Source organism: Coloeus monedula (assembly GCF_965178545.1).
Source record: "Coloeus monedula genome assembly, chromosome: 7".
NCBI lineage: Eukaryota > Metazoa > Chordata > Aves > Passeriformes > Corvidae > Coloeus > Coloeus monedula.
In genome coordinates, this window is record NC_138787.1 from 7,189,731 (window position 1) to 7,213,159 (window position 23,429).

At 42.2% G+C, this 23,429-nt stretch overlaps 1 protein-coding gene across 1 annotated transcript; it reads left to right on the forward strand.

Annotated features, from left to right (window-relative positions):
- Positions 1 to 764: 764 nt before the first annotated feature.
- Positions 765 to 19,877, forward strand: ZC3H15 (zinc finger CCCH-type containing 15). Its single transcript, XM_082284904.1, has 10 exons — positions 765 to 936; positions 2,891 to 2,992; positions 11,442 to 11,553; positions 13,073 to 13,225; positions 14,972 to 15,063; positions 16,094 to 16,276; positions 16,936 to 17,082; positions 17,286 to 17,390; positions 17,626 to 17,752; positions 17,981 to 19,877. Exons 1-10 carry the CDS (start codon positions 859 to 861, stop codon positions 18,172 to 18,174), a joined length of 1,293 nt encoding a protein of 430 aa, XP_082141030.1. The 5' UTR covers positions 765 to 858; the 3' UTR covers positions 18,175 to 19,877.
- Positions 19,878 to 23,429: the final 3,552 nt, after the last annotated feature.

The following is a 23,429-nucleotide window of genomic DNA, read 5'->3' on the forward strand; positions in this document are numbered from 1 at the left end:
TTATCACTTGACCGTTGATGGAGCCTTGGAGATGCTGTTTTTCTCCCTGACATTTAATTGTCTGTTTTGTGTGTCCTTTAGGATGCAATAGATCCTAAGCGTGTGGAAAGTCATGCTGGAAAAAAACAGTGTCCGCAAAGGAGACAGAGGAGTCCTGCAAGAATCAATTTCATTCAAATAAAGGGAGAGAACCCACTGGGCGAAACCCGTCTGGGATCTCTCCGCGGTTTCTGGCGCACACAGCCTCCTTTTATCCTAAGCCCCCGGCCACATGTTGCCTTCTGTCCTTTCCCCATTGGCCGAGGCACTAGGAAGGGAGAGCCTTCCCGACCCCCCTACTGCCAATTCCCCCTTGAAAACATGCATCCTCCTCACATCATGCATCGCATGACCATTAAAATTAGCTTTAAGCCCACCCTGGAGGGAGAAGTTAATACTCGTAAGTCTATTAATACACACTTTTCCTAGAGTTCAAAAGCTCAGACTGTGCTCGGTTCTGCAACAAACCTGACGGATCCTTTCAGATCAAGTCGTTTGTGAGGACACTCGCAGCCCTTTTTCCTGTCATAAGGAAACCACCGCCTTTAACAAGCACCAAAACAACCCATCCCCTCACGCAGCTCCTGCCTTCCCGCCACTAAACCCCACGGAGCCCCGTGACGTCACACTAACCCCGCCCCTCCGTGACGCCACGCGGCGCGCGCTGCCTGCCGGGAGGCGATTGGCCGGCCCGTGGCGCGTTCCCATCGTGCCCCGCGGGACTCGTTGCGCCTCCCCCGCGGCGGCGGCGCGGCCCGAGCCCGTCCCGGCCCTTCCCGGCCCGTCCCGGAGCCCCGGCGGGAGCCTCCCTGCCCCGCCATGCCCCCCAAGAAGCAGCAGCAGCCGGCGGGGGGCAGCAAGAAGGCGGACCAGAAGAAGAAGGAGAAGATCATCGAGGTGAGGAGGCCCAGGCCGCCGCTTTCCCGCCTCGGCCTCTCGCTGGGCCCTGCCGCTCCCTGCTGCTTCCCGGCTGGAGCGGCGGAGGGAAGGATCACAGAGCTGAAACCTCTCTGTTCCCGGGGAGGCACCGGATTCGCTGCGCTGCTTGGGCCCAGCTTTAGGTGTTCAGCCGGGACATTGCCAGGCCCGAGCTGTGCTGGGGCTGACCATGATCTGACAGCACTGCTCTGCTGTCTTTTTTCCTCGCCCATTTCTCATACTCATCCTGGTGCCCTGTGTGTCCGTGTGTTCCCAGAGTCCGGCTCGCTGGGGTGTAGGTTTGTGCTTTTGGGAGCAGGACCAAATGATCCCCAGAGATCCCTTCACACCTTAATGATTGGCTGGTTCCTCACTCAGATTTGCGGTGGGTTTTGTTGCAATTTGACCCGTTGACCAGATTGGGGAAAAAAAAAAAAAAACCGCTAAAAGGGTATGGGTGTTTGTGTATGCTGTGTGTGTAAATTTATGCTGAGAGTCCAAGCAGAGTAGTTACAGAAATTTAAATATTTGCCTGAATTTATTGGCATGAGAGATGCTGCTCATTACACAGGTGAAATGCCTGTGTAATGTGAGTGTTCTTTTAAATCTGAGGCTGCAGAATGTTGTTTCTGTGTTTTTTGGAATGGTCAGGTTAGATAGTTGGTCTTGTGTTCTGGCATTGGAGTTGCTGAGGTTCTTGCTGAATGCAGCTGCCCCAGCAAAATTCTGCTTTTTATTACAAAGACATGTAGCTGAAAGGGGGAAAAGCTTGTACTGATTGTTAACAATAATTTATTACATAAATCAAATACACAGGGATTATATTTCCCTTGCTGTATTTACAGTGAAAATCAAGTGTGTAAATGATAGATTTTCTTTCCCAACTACTTGTTTTGACTTCTCCATTTACCACCAACTAACAGAAAAGCTGCTGTTCATAGGGGACATGTAAGTGAAAACGGCATGAGTCTGGAAACTTGGAGCTGTTTATTTTGTAATTGTTTTATAATATACTTTTGGATTGTTAGGGCTTCCAAAACCATATTTGAACTGAGCTATTATCACTGGATGAACATCTGTTACTTTTTCCTGCAAGGAAGAAAATGTTGGTATCAAATCAAAGGCATGGATAAATTTTTAATGCAGGTATTTCAGTTACAAAAAATAATTTCTGCCTCAGGTACTCATGTGAAAGTGAGCTGTATTTTTTTTTTTTTTGTGAGAAATTTTTCGTAGATTTGGTATAGAAATTTTACCTTAACAATAAAGCTGAAGATCTAGAGGAAGAATTGGTTTAGGCAGTAAACAGAAACTTCTGGCAGTGGAGTTCAGGAAATAGTGACACCTGTCCAGACTTAATATATGGTAAAGACTTAACTTCATATTAGTACAGTTAGAAAAGGAAAAGCTTCCAATACTTGAAAATAAGAAGTAATATGTCACATGTGGCAATAGTCATCTGTATAAGATACATCACATTTCTATCTGAATGGTTGAAGATAGAAGTAATAAGTGATTTCAGGTAGATAGAAGAGAAACCAGCAGTAGTTATGGCTAATCAGTTGTCCTGTTTTTGTCAGATGTTCCTTGGATAGTCTCCAAAAACATCTTGTTCTGTTGCCTTGAGAGGCCTAAGAACGCTGTGTGTACATGCTCACACTGATACTGGGGCACGAGGAGGTCTGGTGATAAGAACAAGGGCTTACACAAGGGCTGCATTTAGGAGGTTCTGGTGAAAAGCCACTTCTGAAGATGATATGAGGAATCTAAATTTTGTCCATGCTGTTTCTTGGATTGCTTGTGTTGCTAGAGGAAATAATGTGTGCTTTACTGAAAGCCCAAGAGGAGTGGCAAGGGTGGGCGTTTTGCTGTTTTGGTGGTTTGTTGTTGGTTTTTTTTTAATTAATATGGCTGTGTTTGTCTCTTGGTTTAGGACAAAACATTTGGCCTAAAGAATAAAAAAGGTGCAAAGCAGCAGAAATTTATCAAGGCTGTGACTCACCAGGTTAAGTTTGGTCAACAGAATCCACGTCAGGTAAGCATTTATTGTGGAATGTTTTCCTGCTGCATAGTCAAATTATCTTTCACTGTACATACAGATGGTCATGTACTGAAGGAGAAGAAAATTGAGCTGTTCCTTGCCTCCTGTGACTGGCACAGATCTAACTAAAAATTGTCTTGCAAAGTTTGTCTAGCTGTAAATTATGTGCCTGTGCTAAGGTAGTACAGAGTATGGGGGTTTGTTGGTTTTTAGTTTGTTGTTTGGTTGGCTTTTGTTGTGAAAAAACAACTGCATCTTATCCAAACTCAACTAGTCAGGGTAAGCGTTTGTCTCAATAGTATTCTGGTAGTAGCATAGGTAAGTTTAAGGTATACCTGAAATTAAATTATAGATACTGCCTGTCAGCAAAGTACAGTTGCACCTTCTTTCCCTTTTTTCTCTTTAATTCCTACCTTATTTGAGAAACAGTGAGCAATTAAAATTAACAGTAGTTGTTACTAAAACTGGAATTGAAAGAAGATAAAAGTGTAAACCTATATATTCTCATTCTTCTACTTACAGAAGTATTACAATTTTAAGTGGACACAAGTCTGTCAAGTCTCCATCAATTTGGTGAACTCTTTGGTCAAAAAACCTGAAATTTTGAGCCGCTCTCTGCAACTTGGCTCTTCCATATGATGAAATAAAATGAGATATAGTGTTTCCATTATACTTAATCAGAAAGCATGGATTTAATGGAAATGATCCAGGTCTATTATCCCTAAAGTGCTAAGAAAGCTAGCTGTAAAATTTTTACACAGCTTTCTGTTCTATGAATAAGCCTGTAAATAATTACACTTGCGTTAGCTCAATTCATGATGTCATGATACATTCCTTGCATAAGGATGAACTAGCTTGACAAGCCCAACTTGAAAGTAAAGTTGATATTTGGGTCATTACATCTAATAATTTTTTGTTGTGGAAAAGATTCTTTGATGTCACTTCAGGAACATTGGTGTTACTCAAACAGTTCTGAAATTTGTGTATGAAATCCCTGGATCTGTGGCATGTATACAAATATCAATGTGTAAAATAGCCAGCTTAAAATAATGTGATTTCTCTAATGCTGGTAGCTATTGACTGTTGGATGTCAGGACCAAATGTTTAAACCTGATTATACCTCTCTAACCTTACAAAATAGCTTTCGGTTAGGATTGTCCCCAAGAAAGAAGTTTTTGAAACAATTTTCCTTGTGTCATGAGATGAAAATGGAAATGCTGTCAAAGTTTTGGTTTTGGTGGTGCGTGTTTTTTTGTTTTGCTCCTTTTTTTGATTTGTTATTGTTTCTTTGGGTTTTTTTGTTTCTTTGATTTTGGGGGGTTTTGTTTGTTTATTGTTGGTTTGTTGGGGTTTTTTTAAGACAAGCTTCATCTTCAACCTTTTAGAGGTGTGAAACATAAGCATTCTTAAAGTACTACTTTATGTAGTTGACATATGTGAGTCTGCATGTTATTTAAAATATCATTTGTGAACTTTTAGTATAAAAACTAGCCGAGCTGCTAATTCCTTTCTAAAACAATTTGGTGTGTTTTTTCCAAACTCACCATAAGAACAAAGCTCCTTTTTTAATATTACACTGTATTTTAGAAAATAGTACCCCGCATACTTGTTTGTGATGTTAGTCTCACTAGCTTCCCATAAGGGTAAGAGTCAAATAAACACAGAATCCATAAGGGTAGAGAAGACCTCTAAGATCTTTGAGGCCAGCCATTAACCCAGCACTGCCTGTTCACCACTAAACTATGTTCCCAAGTGCCCCATCTACACATTTTTGAACTCTTGCAGGGATGGCAAGTCCACCAATATTTGACCCACCCTTTCAGTGATGAAATTTTTCCTAAAATCTCATCTAAACATTGTCTGGGATAACTTGAGACCATTCCCTCTTGTCCTGTCACTTGTTACCTTGAAAAAGAGATGGACCCCTATTACCGCAGGCCTGGTTCCTACGGTATATCACCGTGTCCCGCAGCCATAGGGAGGAGGAGGAGGAGAAGATCCAGCAGGCAGGAATTGTGCAGCAAGATTGATTTATTTAATTATTTTACAAACTCTTTTATAGACTTTTTTCTTCATAGTCTAATTGGACAAAGGACCAGCCACCCCTTGGGGGTGATTGGCCAAAATCCTAAAACATCCATTATCAAAATATTTTCTACTATACCATAAACAAGACTTTCCAAGGTTGCAGGTGGCTTGGTTGTTTACATTCCCTGCTACCTTTTCTGTGAGAGAGAAAAGTCTCTCATGGACTTAGAAAAATAACAAGAAGATCCTCACTAACAGCATTTTTGTACCTACAATTCCCCCTTTTTGTTTTATAAGATAACAACCCTACTATTAATCCTAAATAGAAATCTACATCAGTTATTAATTCTAAATATGTCCTTAAGGCTTTAACTATCTGACTCCAGAACAAGAAATTTAAAGTTCAGTCTCTGCTTGTAGAAGGACCATCCCAGTCTCTGCTTGTAGAATGACCATCTGCCTGATGGTCGACATCCTGGTCATCATCAGAAGAGTCATTAGGCTGATGATCTACATTCTGGTCGCCATTTGGATGGTTGGCGTTCTGGTCATCATTTGGAGGTTGCCTGTTCTGCCTCTGGTGCCGTAGGTCAGGGCAAACGCATTTTGAAGGTAGCCACCGTACCCCAGTATCTGTGGAAACGCAAGCATACCCACGACCCCAAACGATAACCTCATGCGGGCCTTCCCACTGGTTAGTGAGTAAATTCTGTACCCAGACTTTTGCCCGGGGCAGCTGTCTGTCACCTGCAGACTGCAATGAGAGAAAATGATTCAGAATAACAGGATTATTTGAATTTTGTGGTACTGTAAGGTGATTAATTGTATACAAAGCTTTTGCTAGTCGGCTCTGTGGGGTTTCTCCATGCATTCCCCTTTTCTGTTTGTCCAAAACATGCTTCAAGGTACCATGAGCGCGTTTGACAATGGCTTGGCCAGTAGGAGAATGTGGGATACCAAAGGTATGGTCTACACCCCATAGGTGTAAGAACTGCCGCGTCTTCTCCGAGGCGTAGGCAGGACCATTATCGGTGTTCACAGAAGCTGGCACGCCCAGGACTGAGAAAGCCAATTTCCAATGGGCAATGACATCACAGCCCTTCTCTCCAGTGTGAGCAGTAGCCCACATAGCCGAGGAGAAAGTGTCAATAGACACGTGCACATACTTCAGCCGACCAAATTCTGGGACGTGAGTTACATCCGTTTGCCAAATCTGCAAGGCTTTTAGCCCTCTGGGGTTTACCCCCACTGGCAAAGGCGCAGTGAGTCCATGACAGTCAGCACAAGCACTGACAATGTCGCGCGCCTCGGTTGGCGTTAAATGGAACTGCTTCTGCAGGGTATGTGCACTTTGATGGAAGAAACCGTGCGATGCCTTGGCTTGTGCAATTTTGTCAGGCTGAGGCCCTACCCACGCAGGGTTGGCCAGCATGTCAGCCCTGGCATTGCCTTCTGTTAGAAACCCTGGTAAATTGGTGTGGCTTCGAATGTGCAGAATGTAACACGGATGCACTCGAGCCTGAATTGCAGACCACAAGGTTTGCAACAGCGAAAACAGAGCCGCATTGTTCACCTCCTTCAGAAGTGAACAATCTAAGCGTTGGGTGATATCTGCTATATAAGCAGAGTCAGTAACCAAATTCAAAGGTTCCTGTGAGAATCGCTGAAAAGCCATGGTAACAGCCCTTAATTCGACCAACTGAGCAGAGTCTGACTCGGATTGGTGTGTTAATCAACACTGCAAAGGCAGTGTAGGATGCTGTGCGCCCTTACACACAGTGACCCCTGCTAAAATTTGTCCCAATCTGTACGCCCCAAGCTGCCAACACGTCCCGTCCCCAAAGGTTGAGGGAAGTGGTAGCAACATAAGGCCTAATTGTAGCTGTGTGCCCCTCTGAGTCGTTCACCATCACAGGCTGTTCGCTTAAATAGCTCTGTGTGGTTCCTCCTAATCCTGCGATGGCTGATCCCACCGGGGCTAAAGGCCATGAGAGAGGCCATGCAGAGAAGGAGATGATAGCTACATCAGCACCCGTATCAATCAAACCTCGAAGCTGAATCCGGGGTGGACGGGGGTTCAGCAGGATCAGGGTACATGTCATCTGTGGCCTTTGGTCAGAGATGTCTGCAGTCCAGAAGGCCTGCGGAAGTCCCGTAGATCCACTGCCGTTATCTTCGTGAGTTTGTTGCTCTATCCTGGGGACACAAGACTTAAAAGGCACTAATTTAGCAAGGCAGGTCTTTTCAGGAATAGCTACAGGGGGTTTTTGCGTGGAGACCATAGCGCAAATCTGACCTTTAGAGTCAGCATCAATAACTCCTGAGTGCACTAAGATTCCTTGATGGGTAACATCAGGTTTTCCCACCAGCATCACACTGGATCCCCGGGCTAAGGGTCCATATGCGTCCAAGGGAACCTTATAAATACCGCTAGAGTCTAAGACGACTGCGGCTGCGGTGTGGACGTCAAAACCGTCTGATCCCTGGGTGCTGTCTCTAGGGTGGCTGGGTAGGCCTGTGCCTGTACCTGTGCCACTCTCCGGGGAGCGACTGCATCGGAGAGCAATTCCCCCTCCTTGCACCCCGGAGGAAGTTTCCCGACAAAGGCTGACCATCGGCATGAGTCCGGGATCTACAGTAGCCCGAGCAATGCCCTGGCCTGCCACACCTCTTGCACTGAGGGATCGGTGTGTTCTCTTTTTGGCTTGGCTTAGGCCGCTTCTGTTTTTTCACCTGTTTTGGTGGCTTTGGTTCACGACCAGAAAATGCATGAACAGGCTGCAGGAATGCAGCCAAAGCAGGTCTTTTCTGGTTCCCGGATCCCACCTTAGCACAGGCTTCGACCATGTCTGTTACCTCAGGATCCCCTGGCAAGGCATCTATGATTTTTCTGCACTCCTCGTTTGCGTTATCTCTCACTAACTGTCTCAACAACAACTGCCTTAACCCGTCATCTTCAACCTGCTTCTCAAGAGAAGCAGCAACTTTCTCTACAAAAGAAAGGAATGACTCTGATTTGCCTTGAACTATTTCAGTATATCGCTTTCTGGGTGCTGACAACTCTATGGTTTTCAACAGGGCAGCCATGCCGACCTGTTGTGCTTGCTGCAGGATGCTAGAGGGCAAGTTACCCTGTAGGCTGGGATCAGAGAAGGGACCAGTCCCCATCAAAGCATCCACTCCTGCTGTCTGTCTAGGATCAGCAGCAGGGAGCTGCAAATTTGCCAATGCAGTCTTGTTGGCCAGCTTTCTCCAGGTTGTTTCAAAAACTGTAAATTGTACAGGTTGAAATAGAATTTGACCTAAGTGTCTGATATCAAATGGAGAAAGCAAATCTGTATTTATCACCCTTATTATTTGCAGAACCTCAGCAGAACCTAGCCCATATTGTGCCACCTTGGATTGGAGGTCCTGGGCAACTTTCCAAGCAATTACCTCATGCTTCTCATGCTCTCCTGAATCTGGGAGAGCCTTATACACTGGGAAAGCATGGATCTCTTTTGGGGAACCAGTACCATCCTGAACTTCGGGCACAGCCTGCGGAAGGAGTGTAACAGCTCCCCGGTTACCCCCAGAATCCTCAGATCTATTTGGCATTCCAAGGATTTCTAATAACCTCCAGTCACCCTCCCCCAATGCTTGCATCTTAAGAGACTCTAGGAAGCGATTATAATGCGTCGGACGCACTGTTACCGTGCAGTCCGGAAAGGTCCAGGGGCGAGACCGGCGCAGCCTTGTTCTTCGCCGCGCGGCTACAGCCGCCTGACGACCTGGGGCCAGAACCTCATCTGCCTCACTGCCTGACGAGGAATCATCAGGCAAAGGCAACTTTGGGGTGCTGGGAGAGAACAGGAATGTACGGGGAGGGGGACACCTTGGCTAAGTTCGCCAGAGCCAGGACAGACTGCAGCTGGCTGCGCGGCAGTTTTTACAGCAGTTTCTTTACGGGAGGCCGTCTCGGCCAGATCCGACCGAGCCGCTACTGAAGCTGCAGCCGACTCTGGGGCTACGGCTGCGCCCGGCGCCACGGCCGTCTCCCGCACAGCAGCCGCGTTCGGCGCGGTCGCCGCTTCCGCTGCTGTTTCGCGCTCCCCGGGCGCGCCCGGCGCCGCCGTCTCTGTGGCCCGTTCTCTGCGGACGCGCCCGGCGCCGCCGCTTCTGCCCGCTGCTCAGCAGCCGCCGCCGCTGCCGGGTTTTCCCGTGGCAGCGCTGTTCCCGGTTTCACCGCCGGCCGCGCCGTTTCTCGGCTCGGAGCCGCGGCTCCCGCTTCTGGTGGGGGTGCGCGGGCGGCGCGGACGGCACGGCCGGCGCTGGCGCCGCTTGCGGCGCGGGCTCAGGCATTCGCCGCTCTAACAGGCTGAGCAAGTCCTCCATCCTATGGGATAGGTTTCGTAGCTCTGCCAGAAAGGGCAAATGCTGCATAAAAAGGTCCATGGTTCGGTTCTGCGACTGCGCAAAACAGTCCAGCGCCAGGGAGGGCAGCGGGCCATAGCCAGGCTGGAAGTCCAGTCCCGGGAGGGGCACGCCCGGCGCTACGCCCGCTAAGTTAGATCCAGGTGCATACGGAACCGAACTAGGAGCCGCTCTGGGGGTCCAGTTGGCTAAGCCGCTGATCTGCGGCCCTGGATAAGCCGTGGCCGCCGTCCAGCCGGACGGCAAGGCGGGCTGTACACCCTGCCTCTGCCCTGACCCCCCCGCCTCTGGCGGCGCGGGGTTCCTCGGGGCTGCGGAGTCCTGCGACTGTGCAGGGTGAGCCGGCGCAGGTTCTGCCTGTGGAGCCGGGGGGGTTATTCCAAATCCACCATCACTTGCCCCGGAAGCCCAGTCAGCGGGGCCCGCCTCGGACATTCCTCCATCACTCATCACCGAGATAGGCGATCCAGCCCTGCTATCACAGTCAAGGGCTGTCAGCAGGGTAAATAACGAACGCCAGGTTTGGTATAATTCTAACGCTGCCGGCTCCCCAGTCGGGAGCTCGTGTCGGACAGTGCATCCGAGCTCTTGCCATAAGGAAAAGTCCAGGGCAGTATCTCTGTCCATGGAAATCCCTTTTAAAGTAGCCCAGTCTAATAATTCCCGAACTGAGTTTTCAGGAATGGAGGTGCGCAATATGCTAAACACACCTTTCCAGACCAGTACGACAGCGTCGTTCTGTGAGCCGCTGTTCACCATTTCTCAGTTCTGTCGGACCTCCCGGTCCCGGGGGGGTAAAAGGAACAGCGTACCTCTACAGGAATTCGGCTTGGCTCGCAGCGTGCACGACACGTCAGAGAGTGCAAATCACGTCGGGCAGCACCAAATATTACCGCAGGCCTGGTTCCTACGGTATATCACCGTGTCCCGCAGCCACAGGGAGGAGGAGGAGGAGAAGATCCAGCAGGCAGGAATTGTGCAGCAAGATTGATTTATTTAATTATTTTACAAACTCTTTTATAGACTTTTTTCTTCATAGTCTAATTGGACAAAGGACCAGCCACCCCTTGGGGGTGATTGGCCAAAATCCTAAAACATCCATTATCAAAATATTTTCTACTATACCATAAACAAGACTTTCCAAGGTTGCAGGTGGCTTGGTTGTTTACATTCCCTGCTACCTCTTCTGTGAGAGAGAAAAGTCTCTCACGGACTTAGAAAAATAACAAGAAGATCCTCACTAACAGCATTTTTGTACCTACAGACCCCCATCTTGCTAAAACCTCCTTTCATATCTGATCTAAGAATGTTTCTCCCATGTCCTCTTTCATGTTTTTCATCCCACTTTGGTATGGATACACAACTGCTCTGGCTTATCCGAAAAAGGGTGAGGCAGAGTCAGGTATTTTTTTCCTTATACATGAAGTTTTCCTTCCCTAGATGAGCTTCTTTTCCAGTCTTTGAGCCCTAGTTAAGCAATGAAACATTCATATGTTGAGTTGATCCAAGTCGAAATAATGTTCTAAAAGCACTTCCAACTTACATGGATAGATTTCCTGCAATGGCTGCCTGTATAGATGAGAAAAAAGAGCAAATCACAGCATGTAGGGGACTCAAGACAAGAGGCTTTTTCTTGTGCAGATCTGGAAGTAGCTGCACTGAGTAGCTGCACTGCAAAACTCGAGTGGTTTCAATGCCTCTCGTTGGCTTTCCTACCTGTAAAGGTGCAGTAGGGGTCACTGTGGCACTACGGGTATCTGCCAGCGTCTCTCCTCTCTGGCAGATTTGCAGTCCCTCCCGTGGGACAGGTCAGTGCCAGTAAAGGGCACCAGCTGCACACACAACAGCAACAATTCTGAGCCTTCCAGGCATCACAGGTTGTTTCCTTCCTGCCCTCATAAACTAATTTTGAGTGATTGGCTATTTTAACGTGCAGTTTGTGTGAAGTAAGTCCTGGCATTCTGATTTTATATTTATAACTTTTAATTTGGGGTCATTATAGGCTGCTCAATCAGAAAGTGAGAAGAAATTAAAGAAAGAAGATAAGAAAAAGGAATTACAAGAATTAAATGAGCTTTTCAAGCCTGTGGTTGCTGCACAGAAAATAAGCAAAGGTATGACTAACTGATTTATCTTCATTTGCGTTCTCTTATTTGTATAGGTTCTTGAGGTAAAATAGCCCTTCAAAAACACCAGTTGATATTTTAATGGGATAGATGTGACTATTTCCTTCTCAATCTGGTGTGCCAAGTATTTTGTCAGTCATGATTTGGCTTTTTTTTTTTGGGAAGTCCTCTGGGGTCAGTAGATCATAAGAATATCAAAAGCTACATTGATGTTGTCAGCACAGCTGAAGATATTTGGCTGTGTTCTGATTCATCAATTCGATGCTTCTGGATGTGTGGCATGATTTTTGTGTGTGTGTGATGGTATTTGTTTAAAACAGCCTGTGTCCCCAGGAAGGTGTGGACATCCAAAGAAAGAATAAAAGATCATAACTATTGTCTTAAAGAAGACTAGTACTCAAATCAGAACAGTGAATACTTTCCAGTTACATGTATCTGACCACATAATTAGCAGTAGCATCGTGTTTTGTCCTCTCTTGAGTTTGGTTATTGCACACACAAATTTTGTGATGTTACCAAGTTTTTATTTACCAATCTTCTGGAGCTTATGTGCAATGATTTTTGACAAAAAAAAGTGTGATTTCCATATATTTGAAGCAAACCTTATATTTACTCATTGTGTTACTGACGAGCAACAAAGGATACTTTCCTCTTTGTGATCTGCAGCTTTCTGTATCAGTTTTCTCTAAATCAAGTAGCTTTTGACTTTAAATTATTTCAGAAAACTAATATTGCCCAGGTTTTTAAATTACATTTTAAACAGGTGTTGCTGTACATATTGAAATCACTTTGAGTCAAACCAAAAGTGAAGCATCATGTGAAAAACTCGAGCTTAAAATCTCAAATGAGAACTTAATTAATATTACAAGTAAAGTATTTCTGAATTAGTCATGTCTCATCAATACACCTGCTTCTTTCATTGCTTTTTTATAATGACCTCCTAATGGTCAAATAATTCTTTAGTGGGATGATTTTTACTTAAACTGTAGTTAGGATGGTTGGATAGTTCATACTAGAACAACAGTTGCTTATTTGCTCTGGTCAGCCATTTTCTTTCTGTTATTAAAAGAAGAAAGTGGTTTGAGTGAGTGTGGGTTAAATTATTGTAATTTATTGTAGTGTGTTGTTGATCAATTGGGGAATGGCTGACATCCAGAAGATGCTGTACTGTGTGCTACATGCAAGAATAGCTTCATGTATAGGAAAGAAGTTGCACAGAATGATCTCTCTTACATATTGTAATACACAAATTAATAATTTTCAAAGGCATACCATATTTCTTTAAAAAGTTTAGTGGCACCTCTGATACTTAGTGTAAATACCATGCAATAAAAGTAAATTTGGCATGTTCAGGACGTGAATTATATACTTTTCATGAACACTTTAAATAACTTATTTTAAAAACCTATTTTCATTCTCTACATAGCCTCGATATTGTTCCCAGAATTTCTAGAATATAATTTTTGCTTAAAAGTAGTATTAAAATATAAGAACTTTCTTCACTCAGGCGCTGACCCCAAATCTGTAGTTTGTGCTTTCTTCAAGCAAGGACAGTGCACTAAAGGAGACAAGTGCAAGTTTTCTCATGATTTGTCATTGGAAAGGAAGTGTGAAAAACGGAGTGTCTACATTGATGCAAGAGATGAAGACCTTGAGAAAGGTATAATAATTGTAGAAAGTTACTACTAAGCTATTCTGATTCTGAAACTGGAATTTTAAGATTAAGAGTCTTCTGTTATTGTGGTTATGATCCTGAAGAACAGTGAGTAAGGCAACCCATCCCCCTACATTCAAAGTTCTGAGCAACACTGAAACTTTTTCCAAGTGTGCTCTCAAGTGTTCTTCAGACCTTACCTAGAAAAAGAAGTATGACCTGCTGATACTGAATGGTGGTTTTTCAGTTGTGCAATGTCATGTATTATGTCATACAAGTCGTAGGTTGAACAGTACTTTACCTTTCTTAGAGTTGTTGTTTCCCTCCTAAGTTCTGTAGAAGGGCAAAAGGAGGAAGTGTAATGAGCAACCAGAGTTGCCTTCCAGAACTGCTACTAGTGTTTGGCCAAATGTGCACAGTTCCAAAATTAGAGATACTTGGGAGTGTTTTTTCTGTGACTTTCTCTCCCCAAATGACTTGTCGGCTAAGTACTCTGGATTTTATTTTTATTTAGCAGGGATTAGAGATTTTCTAGAACTTGGTTTTTTCACATTTCCTCATGTCTCAGTCTTTATTTGAATTTTAGCCTCTGTCATCCTAAATGTGTATGATGGGATCCCACAGATTCACTGCTATTACTGTCATTGGTTGACACTGAACCATGCCGTAAATCAAATCCCTCCTGATGGGAGAGAATTTTCTAAAAGTGCTTGCAAGGAGTTTCAAAGATAAACCAAGACTTTTCCTGGAGTTTCAATGCTGCCGGATAGTTGTTTATTAAGTCTTATCAGAGGAACAGAGCCACCAGCGTGACCCAGGTACAGCACAGAGCACAGAAAGCAGGAGAGAAGTCTAATTATCAAGATTTATGCAGCCTTTTAAAGATAATTTAACCAATAGTTACTAAAAACGTATATTATTTTCACTTTCCTACCAATTATTCAGTAACACGGGCAGGAACTGCGGAGTTCTCTATCCAATCATCCCAAACTACTTTTACTGCAGAACATGGAATAGTAGAAGAAGGAGAAGAACGTTTAGAGAACAACAATAATCCTCCATTTTGATATTTTTTACTCTTATTTATTTACTACAAAGAGAAGCCCAAAACCTCTAAATTTTTCACCCTCTGACAATCTTACATAGTAGCCTATCACCCAAGTCACACCACTGTATTTTCTAGTTCTTGTCTGATAGTTGGTAATTTTTTCCAAGGTTGGAGGTTAAAACAGTGTTGTTCAGGGGGGTAAGAACCTTTAAAAACAGGCAGAGAAATATTCTCAGCACTCTGGGTTCCTACAATTGGTGATTTGCTTCTTTTGATGGAACTTTCTTTTAACTTTAACACAGATAATTTGGTATTATCTCTTTCAATCCTCAAGTTAGATTATCTGTATTTCTGGATGTTAACCCTCCAACCTTCTCTTTTATTCAGTTGTCTTGTTTTTCTTCTTTTCCCTTGTCCACACTCAGTACTTTACAGATGGAATGACACATTATTGAGTGTTTAATTGAAACACACTCTATGCATTTCAAAATTAAAATTTCTAGGGCTTTTGAGGTAATTGTCTCTTGAGTGGCATGGGAGAGTTTGAAAACATTATTTTAAAAACCTGAATTGATTTTGTATTGTATAAGCTACTTAAAATATAAGAATTGCATATTAAAACTGTTACTGGGCAGAAAAGCAGCTTGCTGGCAATGTTTAGTATTTGGAATATTTTTGTGAAACCATCTGTTGTCTTTTTCTAGATACAATGGACAACTGGGATGAGAAGAAGCTGGAAGAAGTGGTGAACAAGAAGCATGGTGAGGCGGAAAAGAAAAAACCCAAAACCCAAATAGTATGTCTCTTTTTTTTTTTTTTTTTTTTTTTTTTTTAATTGCGCTGTACTAGAAGGAATTAAGTGCAGTCTGGCATTAGATGTGTTTATCATTATGTAAAAATCTGGAATGGAATATTATAATAATAATACTCTGAGTAGACAGCTGGACTGATAGTATTTCTAGTAATATATTGAAAAATTTTAAAAACCACAAAGAAAATCACAGCCCAACAGCTCTTTTCAGTCCATAAAGTGTTTTATCATGTACATTACAAATGGATAGTAGGTGAAGTGATAAAGGATTCAGTAGTGTATCTAATGCATCCTAATTGCCTAGAAGATCCAAGTATTGTGGTTAGTGAAGTTTATTATTGCCATATATATTGACTTGTTTATGTACTGGGTGACATACAAGCATTACAGGTTTTTAAATTTTCTCCTTTAAGTTGGAATTTACGAATTGAGAGTGATTTGTAATTCCTGGGCTCTAAGTTCAACAAGATTTTTTAGGTTTGCACTAAACGGCATAATGGGTTAATCCCTTTTTCTTTCTTTGGGACTGTTTCACCTCATTTTCAATACTAAGTAAGTAAAAAGTCTATTGATACTGCCTAAATTTGCAGAAGTTAAACATTGCCGTGGCTAAAAACAAACTATTAATTGCTTGTTAAAGGTCTCAGAATGGCATCTTTACCTCAGGATCCAGAGCTGGAAGGTTTAACATGTGAAGCAGATGCAATTTATTTTGTTTAAAACTGCACCAATGTTGGTGAGCAGAAAGAGGTGTGCTGGTGAGGAGTACACAGTTGCCAGTCTTCTCTCATCTTGTCTTTTTTAATTGGGATCATATTGTGGGAGAAAAAGCTGTTGACTACATCAGTTTTAGATGGTTGTGCTTCTTCGTCTACTGTTCTTAGTAGTAATGCATTTCACATGTTCCTTCTGTTTTGAGCACAACTGACTTGGACTTACTGAACTTCTGACATGGAGTGTAAGATGCTGGGAATGGAAAGAGAAAATGGTGCTAACAACCATTGTTTTTATACAGGTCTGCAAATACTTCCTTGATGCTATTGAAAACAACAAATACGGATGGTTTTGGGTCTGTCCAGGTGGAGGAGACAACTGCATGTATCGCCATGCTCTCCCTCCAGGCTTTGTATTAAAAAAAGACAAAAAGAAGGAAGAAAAGCAAGATGAAATTTCATTAGAAGATCTAATAGAAAAAGAGGTAAAGTTGTCAGACAGGTACCTTTTGGTGGTAGTTGTTTTCGTTACTCTGAAGAGACATGTAAAAAATTTGCAAATTTATGATAAAAAACTATTCGATGTTTTTAGAGCTGTATGAGCTAGGGCAAAGGATACATAGCATTGATTCATGTTTTTGTTTAGGAACTATTACCTAGTGAATAGAGTTAACTACAGCTGCATACTTAGTGCAGCTGTTGCTTACCCTTTTTTAGGAGGCTTCTATTTTTTGACTGCTATTTCTCATTTATCCATTACAACTGCTTTTGTGGCTTTTCTCATCCCCTGCTCACTGTCTCCTTAGTTCTCCATTACGTCTCAAATGAGGAAGCAACACCAAGAGCACAAGGCCTTCTGAAGGTGTTGCTGCTCTGCTTCTGTCAGCATTGCTTGGCAGTGTCAATTTGAGCAGAACCAAATTCTTTCATTTTATTTCCTCCTCCACTTCTCCTATTAATTTTTATACCACCTCATCTCACTAACTGGGAAATTGTTAAGATGATGATGCATGTTTAACAGTGTAAGAGTCAAGAGGGAATTGGAAAGAAATGTTTTCAATTAGTTTCTGGAATAATTAAATCTCCAATATGTTGTAGCCTTTTGAAAGAGTTCCTAGCATTAATCACACTCTCTCCTTGACAGCGTGCTGCCTTAGGACCAAATGTTACCAAAATTACTCTAGAGTGTTTTATTGCATGGAAGAGAAGAAAAAGACAAGAAAAAATTGATAAGGCTGAGCAAGACATGGAGAGGAGAAAAGCAGATTTTAAAGCTGGCAAAGCATTGGTGGTAAGTTCTGCTGTCCAATTCTTAATGTAAGAAGATCAAGTAAATAAAGTTTTGTGATAAGGTAGCTGGCCTGAAATTGCTTTGCTTATTTTTGTGTGTCATTTTCTTTTCCTTGCTTTTTTGTGGTTTGTTTGTTTGGGGTTTTTTGTAAGCAGTATCAATTCCATAAAGTGATAGCTGAATGTTTCTTTTACTGTGGATAGATTAGTGGACGTGAAGTATTTGAGTTCCGGCCAGAGCTGGTTGATGCAGATGATGAAGAAGCAGATGACACCCATTATGTTCAAGGAGCAGGAGATGACGATGAGGTAAAAAAAACAGGATTAAAGCAAGGAATATTTCAATTGCATTCAGGTTTGAAAAATTTCAATTTGAGAGCCCTTACAATGAAATTAGTAAGCTTGGTTCTTAATTTAATACTGCCACAGAGTATATTTTTTCAGAAGGTTCCTGTTGAAGGTGAGAAATGTTGTAGAAATATTGCAGAAGTGAGGATTTTTATGGAAAAGTAATTCATGCAGAGCATCTTGGTTTATTTTCCAGATGGAAGACCCTGTGTGCATAAATGATGTAGATTTGAACCTGTATGTCCCCAAGGCAGTAGAGGAGACTGGTATTACAGTCGCTAGTCCAGAGCGATTCAGCACATACACTTCAGTAGAAAAAGATGGTAAGTTATTTTTTTTTCCAACCTGTTTTCATAATTGATTATCCGGACCTGCATATTAACCAGGTGCATACATTTTGGCCAATGTAAGTCTGCATGAACTTCAAATAAAGTAGCTTCTTCATAATTTCAAAATTTGAAAGCATGTTTAGTAGGATTGTGAATTCAGTGAATTCAGTTGATTAAGAAACTTGTGACACTGAAATGCCTAAGAATTATGTTTATTTTCAGATAATAAATTAAGTGAAGCTTCTGGTGGTGATATAAACAACAGCGAGCAAAATGACTTAGATGAAGATAATGATGGAGATGGGGAATTGGAAAATGGAGTAATTGATGCAGTTCCAGTTGATGAAAATCTCTTTACTGGAGAGGACTTGGATGAACTAGAAGAAGAACTAAACACTCTTGATTTAGAAGAATGAACTAAAAAGGTCCAGTGAGGAATTAAACCTATGTGGCAAAGTGAAAACTGACTACATTTTTTCTCCTTTTTGAATAGAATTCTTAAACAAGATGTTTATGGTTATGCAGCTGAATATGATGGGCACGTTATATACCAGGAATGTTTCCCTTCAATCTCATCTACTCCAGTCTTGACTATGCTCACAGTAAAACGTTCAGAGTAGTTCAGAATTACCCGGCAGCTGAATTTGCAGACAGTGAGATTATAAGTTTAAACTAAAAGTAGGAAGTGTAACTGCTTTGCCAGTATGCAAGTGGGCAGTTTGACATCAGGTACAATACAAAAATCCAAGTATATATACATTCTTCACAAAAACTGCATTTTCTTAGTGATTGTGTTGATTTAGAAACTGCCTGAAGTGGTTTTTAGGCAGGGTACTCTAATGGAGCTGATGCAGATTATGCTTCTTTAAGTGGTGATTAGCTTTATTTGATCAGCTGGATACTGAAGATTGTGAACTGATACTTCATACAATACAGTACAGTGCCCTCTGTTTAAAATGTTTTAAACTTTCCCATCACCTTTTGCCAATAAATCTGTAAATAAAAATTATCAACTTTAAAATACCTGTGTTGATTTTTCTCTGCTAAGTTAGGATATCATACCAAATTGTTAAGAACTGGATTTTCTAATAGAGTGGTAAATGTTTTTCTCTGCAGTCTTGATACAGAAGAGATGATGTTGGCTTCAGTTACATTTGGGATTCCTGCAATTACAATTTTTTTGTCTACTCTTGATGCAGTATAGAATTCAGCAGCCAGCTTTTCTCCCTTGCTGTTCTTATTCCCTGCCCACCCATTAACTGATGTAATTCCTGCTGTACATCACTCACTGCTATTCCAGTCTCATTCTCTCCCCACTGTCTTTTGTAGATTAGTGAAGACTTCAGGCTCTGCAGAGCAGGGATGTTACAGTCCAAAACATGCCTGTCATCCCTTTGGTGTCCTCTAAGTAACAGGAAGTTGTACAGGGGTAAGTTGCTTCAGGTGCTGTACCCTGCAGACTTGCACTTAAGTCAGTGTGTCCTTTTCCAGTGGATTGAGATTCTGCCATAAAGATTTCTCAGCAGTGGTGCTTTTGCAGGGGGCTGTAGGCTGTGCCTCCTTGCCATACTACCCGTGGTATCAGCCACAGTACTGCTGTACTGACAATACCGTTTGTATCGATTTTTCTAAAGCTCTTAAATCACTACTTCCAGACCATTAGGAGTTGTGGCATTTTTAGTGAGCTTTCCCAAACTGCTTTTGGGTGATATTATTAGCTTTACTGGTTATTTCTGGCACTGCTGAATTGACTCTTGTATCTTGAATGCTATTTCTAAAATAGCAGACTTAGAATTTTTGGCCTTTTTTGGGATCTTTGTGGAATTCATTTTTCCTGTAGGAGCAAGAAGCAGTGCTTGGGAGAAAGAGGCCTACTGAAATTGACTTCTAAATGTAAGTGTTTAAGGAAAAGCTGCACTATCAGGTACAAATATTTATTTATGCAGATTTTTCTCCTGTGGCCATAAATAAAGAGAGTTGATGGATTATTGTGTTACACTGGCCAGCAATAGGATACCTGGCTATCGGGACACTTAAGAATGCAATTCATTTGAATGTATGTTGCATAATTTTTCAAAGCTGTATATTTTAAATGGGAATAAAAGTAATTTAATCATTATCAACGATGAAAATGGCTTTTTATGTTTTGTGCCTTAGGGGCTGGCTTATTGTATGTAATACTCGATAATACTGATCTGTGTCACTGATGTAAATAGGTTAAATCTTTGCCAAAATTTTGTTCATGTTACTTGAATTTTACAGTGGAGGAATGACAGGGTGACTCATTAATTTCAGCTGATAAAACTGATGGATAGGCAAAGAGTGACTGTGTGCCCTTTTGGGTCTAAAGGGATGGTTTTGGTGCACAACTCCTTTGTACGGTTGTCATTTAAACATTCAGACAGTCACCTTGCATAGCGCTGAAATCCTTTGAACATCCATAAGTTAGCTGAAGAAAACCTGATTTTCCTAGGCAGTAGTTGTTGACAGATGACTTCACAGGGGCAGGAAACAAAAGCTGACTGTCGTCGTTTGGTTTTCACTCTTTTTCCTCTCAACTTACTCTGGCACAGCTCCTGGCTGGGCTTGCTCTGCCCGGATTTCCAACCATGAGTGCAGGGTGACTGCTCTTAAGGAGTCAGGGCAGCGTTCAGACTTCGGAGGGTGGGGAACCATGTGCTGTTACATGTTCCTTCTGCTTTCCCACGGGCTGGAATATAATCTGCTAAAGGTTCTTAATCTTCTCATTTAAAGAACCTTGGATTTGTAGCTAATAGGGCTTCAGTCCATAAATGCTCAATTAAAAGTCAATGCCAAGGCATTGCTTGGCATAGATGAATTATTAATGTTCTGGAAATGAGCAGTGTGATAGAAGGGAGTTCATTTGGATGTGACGGCACTAAGTTGTTCTTACTGATGCACATTTCCTGAAATTATTCTGATACAAAGTGAATGAGTCACTTCTGGAAAAATGAGATATAATCTCAATCCTAAAATAATGGTTTCTTCATTTCAGTGACTACCCAGTCTGTATGGGTCAAAAATACAGTATTTCACTGTTAAAAGAGCAGGCAGGCTCAGTTCAGGACACCTGCTGGGTTGAGATTGGGCTGTAAAGCATCATAAGCCAGGGGAGACACACCGTTGCAATAAACTTGGTTTCTAGCCCTTGCAGCCTGGGCCATGTTTGTATTGCCTTATTTTCCTCCTAAATTGCATGAGCACTTTGTGAGAAATGTAGCTGTGTGTGGCCTGAGCAAATCTGGAGTGAACACACTCGTGTGGCACTGCCCTGAAAGCACCTTTGGTACTGGACACGTGTGTGGACAAAACCAGTTAAAGGTGCTGCAGTAAACCCATGCCTTTGCTTCCTGGTATTTACTGTTGTGGGAGTAGAGTATTTGTTGGGTTTAAATTTTAATGTGTGTTAAAATCCCATTTCAGTCGCACACACAAACTGCTTGAACTGCTAAAACTGGCTAGCTTTAAACTCATTGGAGTTGTGGGAGTTCTTTAAAGCCTGTGTGATTGAATTTTATGCTTGCCACTGCTTTGTTACTCAGAGCTCCCTACTTTTTTTTGTAATGAACACTGTTCGCAAAGGCCTGGAAAAAAATTAAAAATTACCTGTCAAGACTGACCTTAAATATTACATTATCTATGAGTTGTTTGTAATAGAAGTGTTGCCATTTCTTAATGGAAAGTGCTCCACAGCTGTTTTTATCAAGAGGAGGTTTTATTATTGATAAAACTTTGGACCAAGCAATGGTACTTACCTTGGCAATTCAGTACTGTCGTAATAGATTGTGTTTCTTTAGTGTGTTGGTTACAGAAAGAATGTACACATACAAATCAATATTGTTTTATTCATGTTTTCTTTCACAGTTTAGTTGGATATGGAATAACAGCTGTCAAAAAAATTATGTCTCAGACATTCTGAATGCTGAATTCTAATTCTTTTGCTAATGCTAATGCTCCTTTTAAAAATTACCTGAATATAGTAAGTAATGCAGGCGTAAGTACTTGGTAAGCTTATCTATCTTGCAGATAGCATACTTGGAAGTTTCATAAACATCATTTGTTATTCCTGTTACATGTGCTGCTTTGTAATAACTTACTGAAACTGCAGAGTGATCAAGCAACTGAACTAAAAATCTTATGAGGCTGGGTCTTTGTTTTCCTCACAGTGAAATTATTACAGCCCTAAGCGGAGAGGAAGGGATTGTTCTCATATGCAAATATCACATACATATTCACCTGAAGTGTCTCAGGAGAAATTATCCCCCGAATAATATGAATAAGAATTGGAACAGAATTGGAAAAATGAGATGTGGGAAGGGCAGAGGAGCTGCAAAAACCCGTGTAACAGCAGCTGCACTGCATCAGACCAAGGGACCGTTTATCACACTCCCAAGACCAGACCCGTGGGGAACAAAGAGGTAAGAGAAGGACGAGCCTGTGCACTGCTTGGGAGTGCTTCTCATATGGAGCTTCCAACAGTTCTTAGTACAGAACATTTCCTCTACTAGATGGAGTCTGGTGCTTTTCAGAGTACATTCCCTCTTTCTCCCGTGAACCCCTTGACTTTGTTATCAACTTTTGGAAACTCAGGAGTTCCACACCTCTGCTACATCTTCCTTGGAACATGACTCCTACAACCTTGTGGTGTTCAAGGAAGTCATATCCTATGCCTGCCTTTGCTTTGACTTGATGCCAAGTAGAGAAAGGGGGTGTTAAAAAAGAAGCTGATGTCTTTCAGTTGTGAAGAACACAATCTCATTATGTACTTCGGTGCTAGAAACAAGTTTTTTGCAAAATTAAAAACTTTCTCTCTTGACATGCTTGGCTTTTTGCTACAAATGGGCTTCTAATAAGCAAAATCTTTTGTAAAGCAGAGGCTTCATGAATGAAGCATTTGAATGAAGTCTTTGCTTCTGGTTAGGTACCAGGTATGTTTTATGGAGCTATAATCTCCTTAAGTGCAGTGATACCTGCACATGACCATTCTCTTTTTCCCCCACACTGGTATTTCAGGCTTAGAAGTGACCTTGGCTTCTTTGCCTGTCGCACTCTTCCTTTCAATGGATGCTCTGTCTTTTTACAGAGAGCAGCTGTTGCTGGCGTTAGCAATAAGGCCAAGATGTTTTATTCATTTATGATGTTACAGCCCTAATATGTGACCACAATAGGCTCCTTCATAGCACTTTATTGAAATGAACGCCAAAAATAAACAGTTCTTTCAATCATAAAATAGCACCAGCAGCATCTCATCTGTGTTTAGGGAAAGAGACCTTGGAGGTAATCTCTTTATCTTACATTTGTGGTTGAAAATGTAGAGTGTTGTAATACATTTGGACATAAATTTGAGCAAGGCTGGCTTAAAATTTAGAAGGTGTTCCCTGAGTTACCCAATCACACTTCAGAAATGAGATGGACTCCTAAATTAAAGGAAGAAGCAATGGGAAAAAAAGCATCACGGCTTTCCTTAGAAAAGGAAAGAAGCAGAAGCAGTCCTGAAGGAAAGAGGTGAGCAAATTACTACAGAATGTTTCCAAGGCAAAACAATATTCTTTGTATGATCAGCCATCAGGGAAATGTGTTCTATGGAGGCTGGCATCCTTGGGCCTGTGTTTGAGTGAAACTGTGTATCAACATATAATATGGGTGTAGC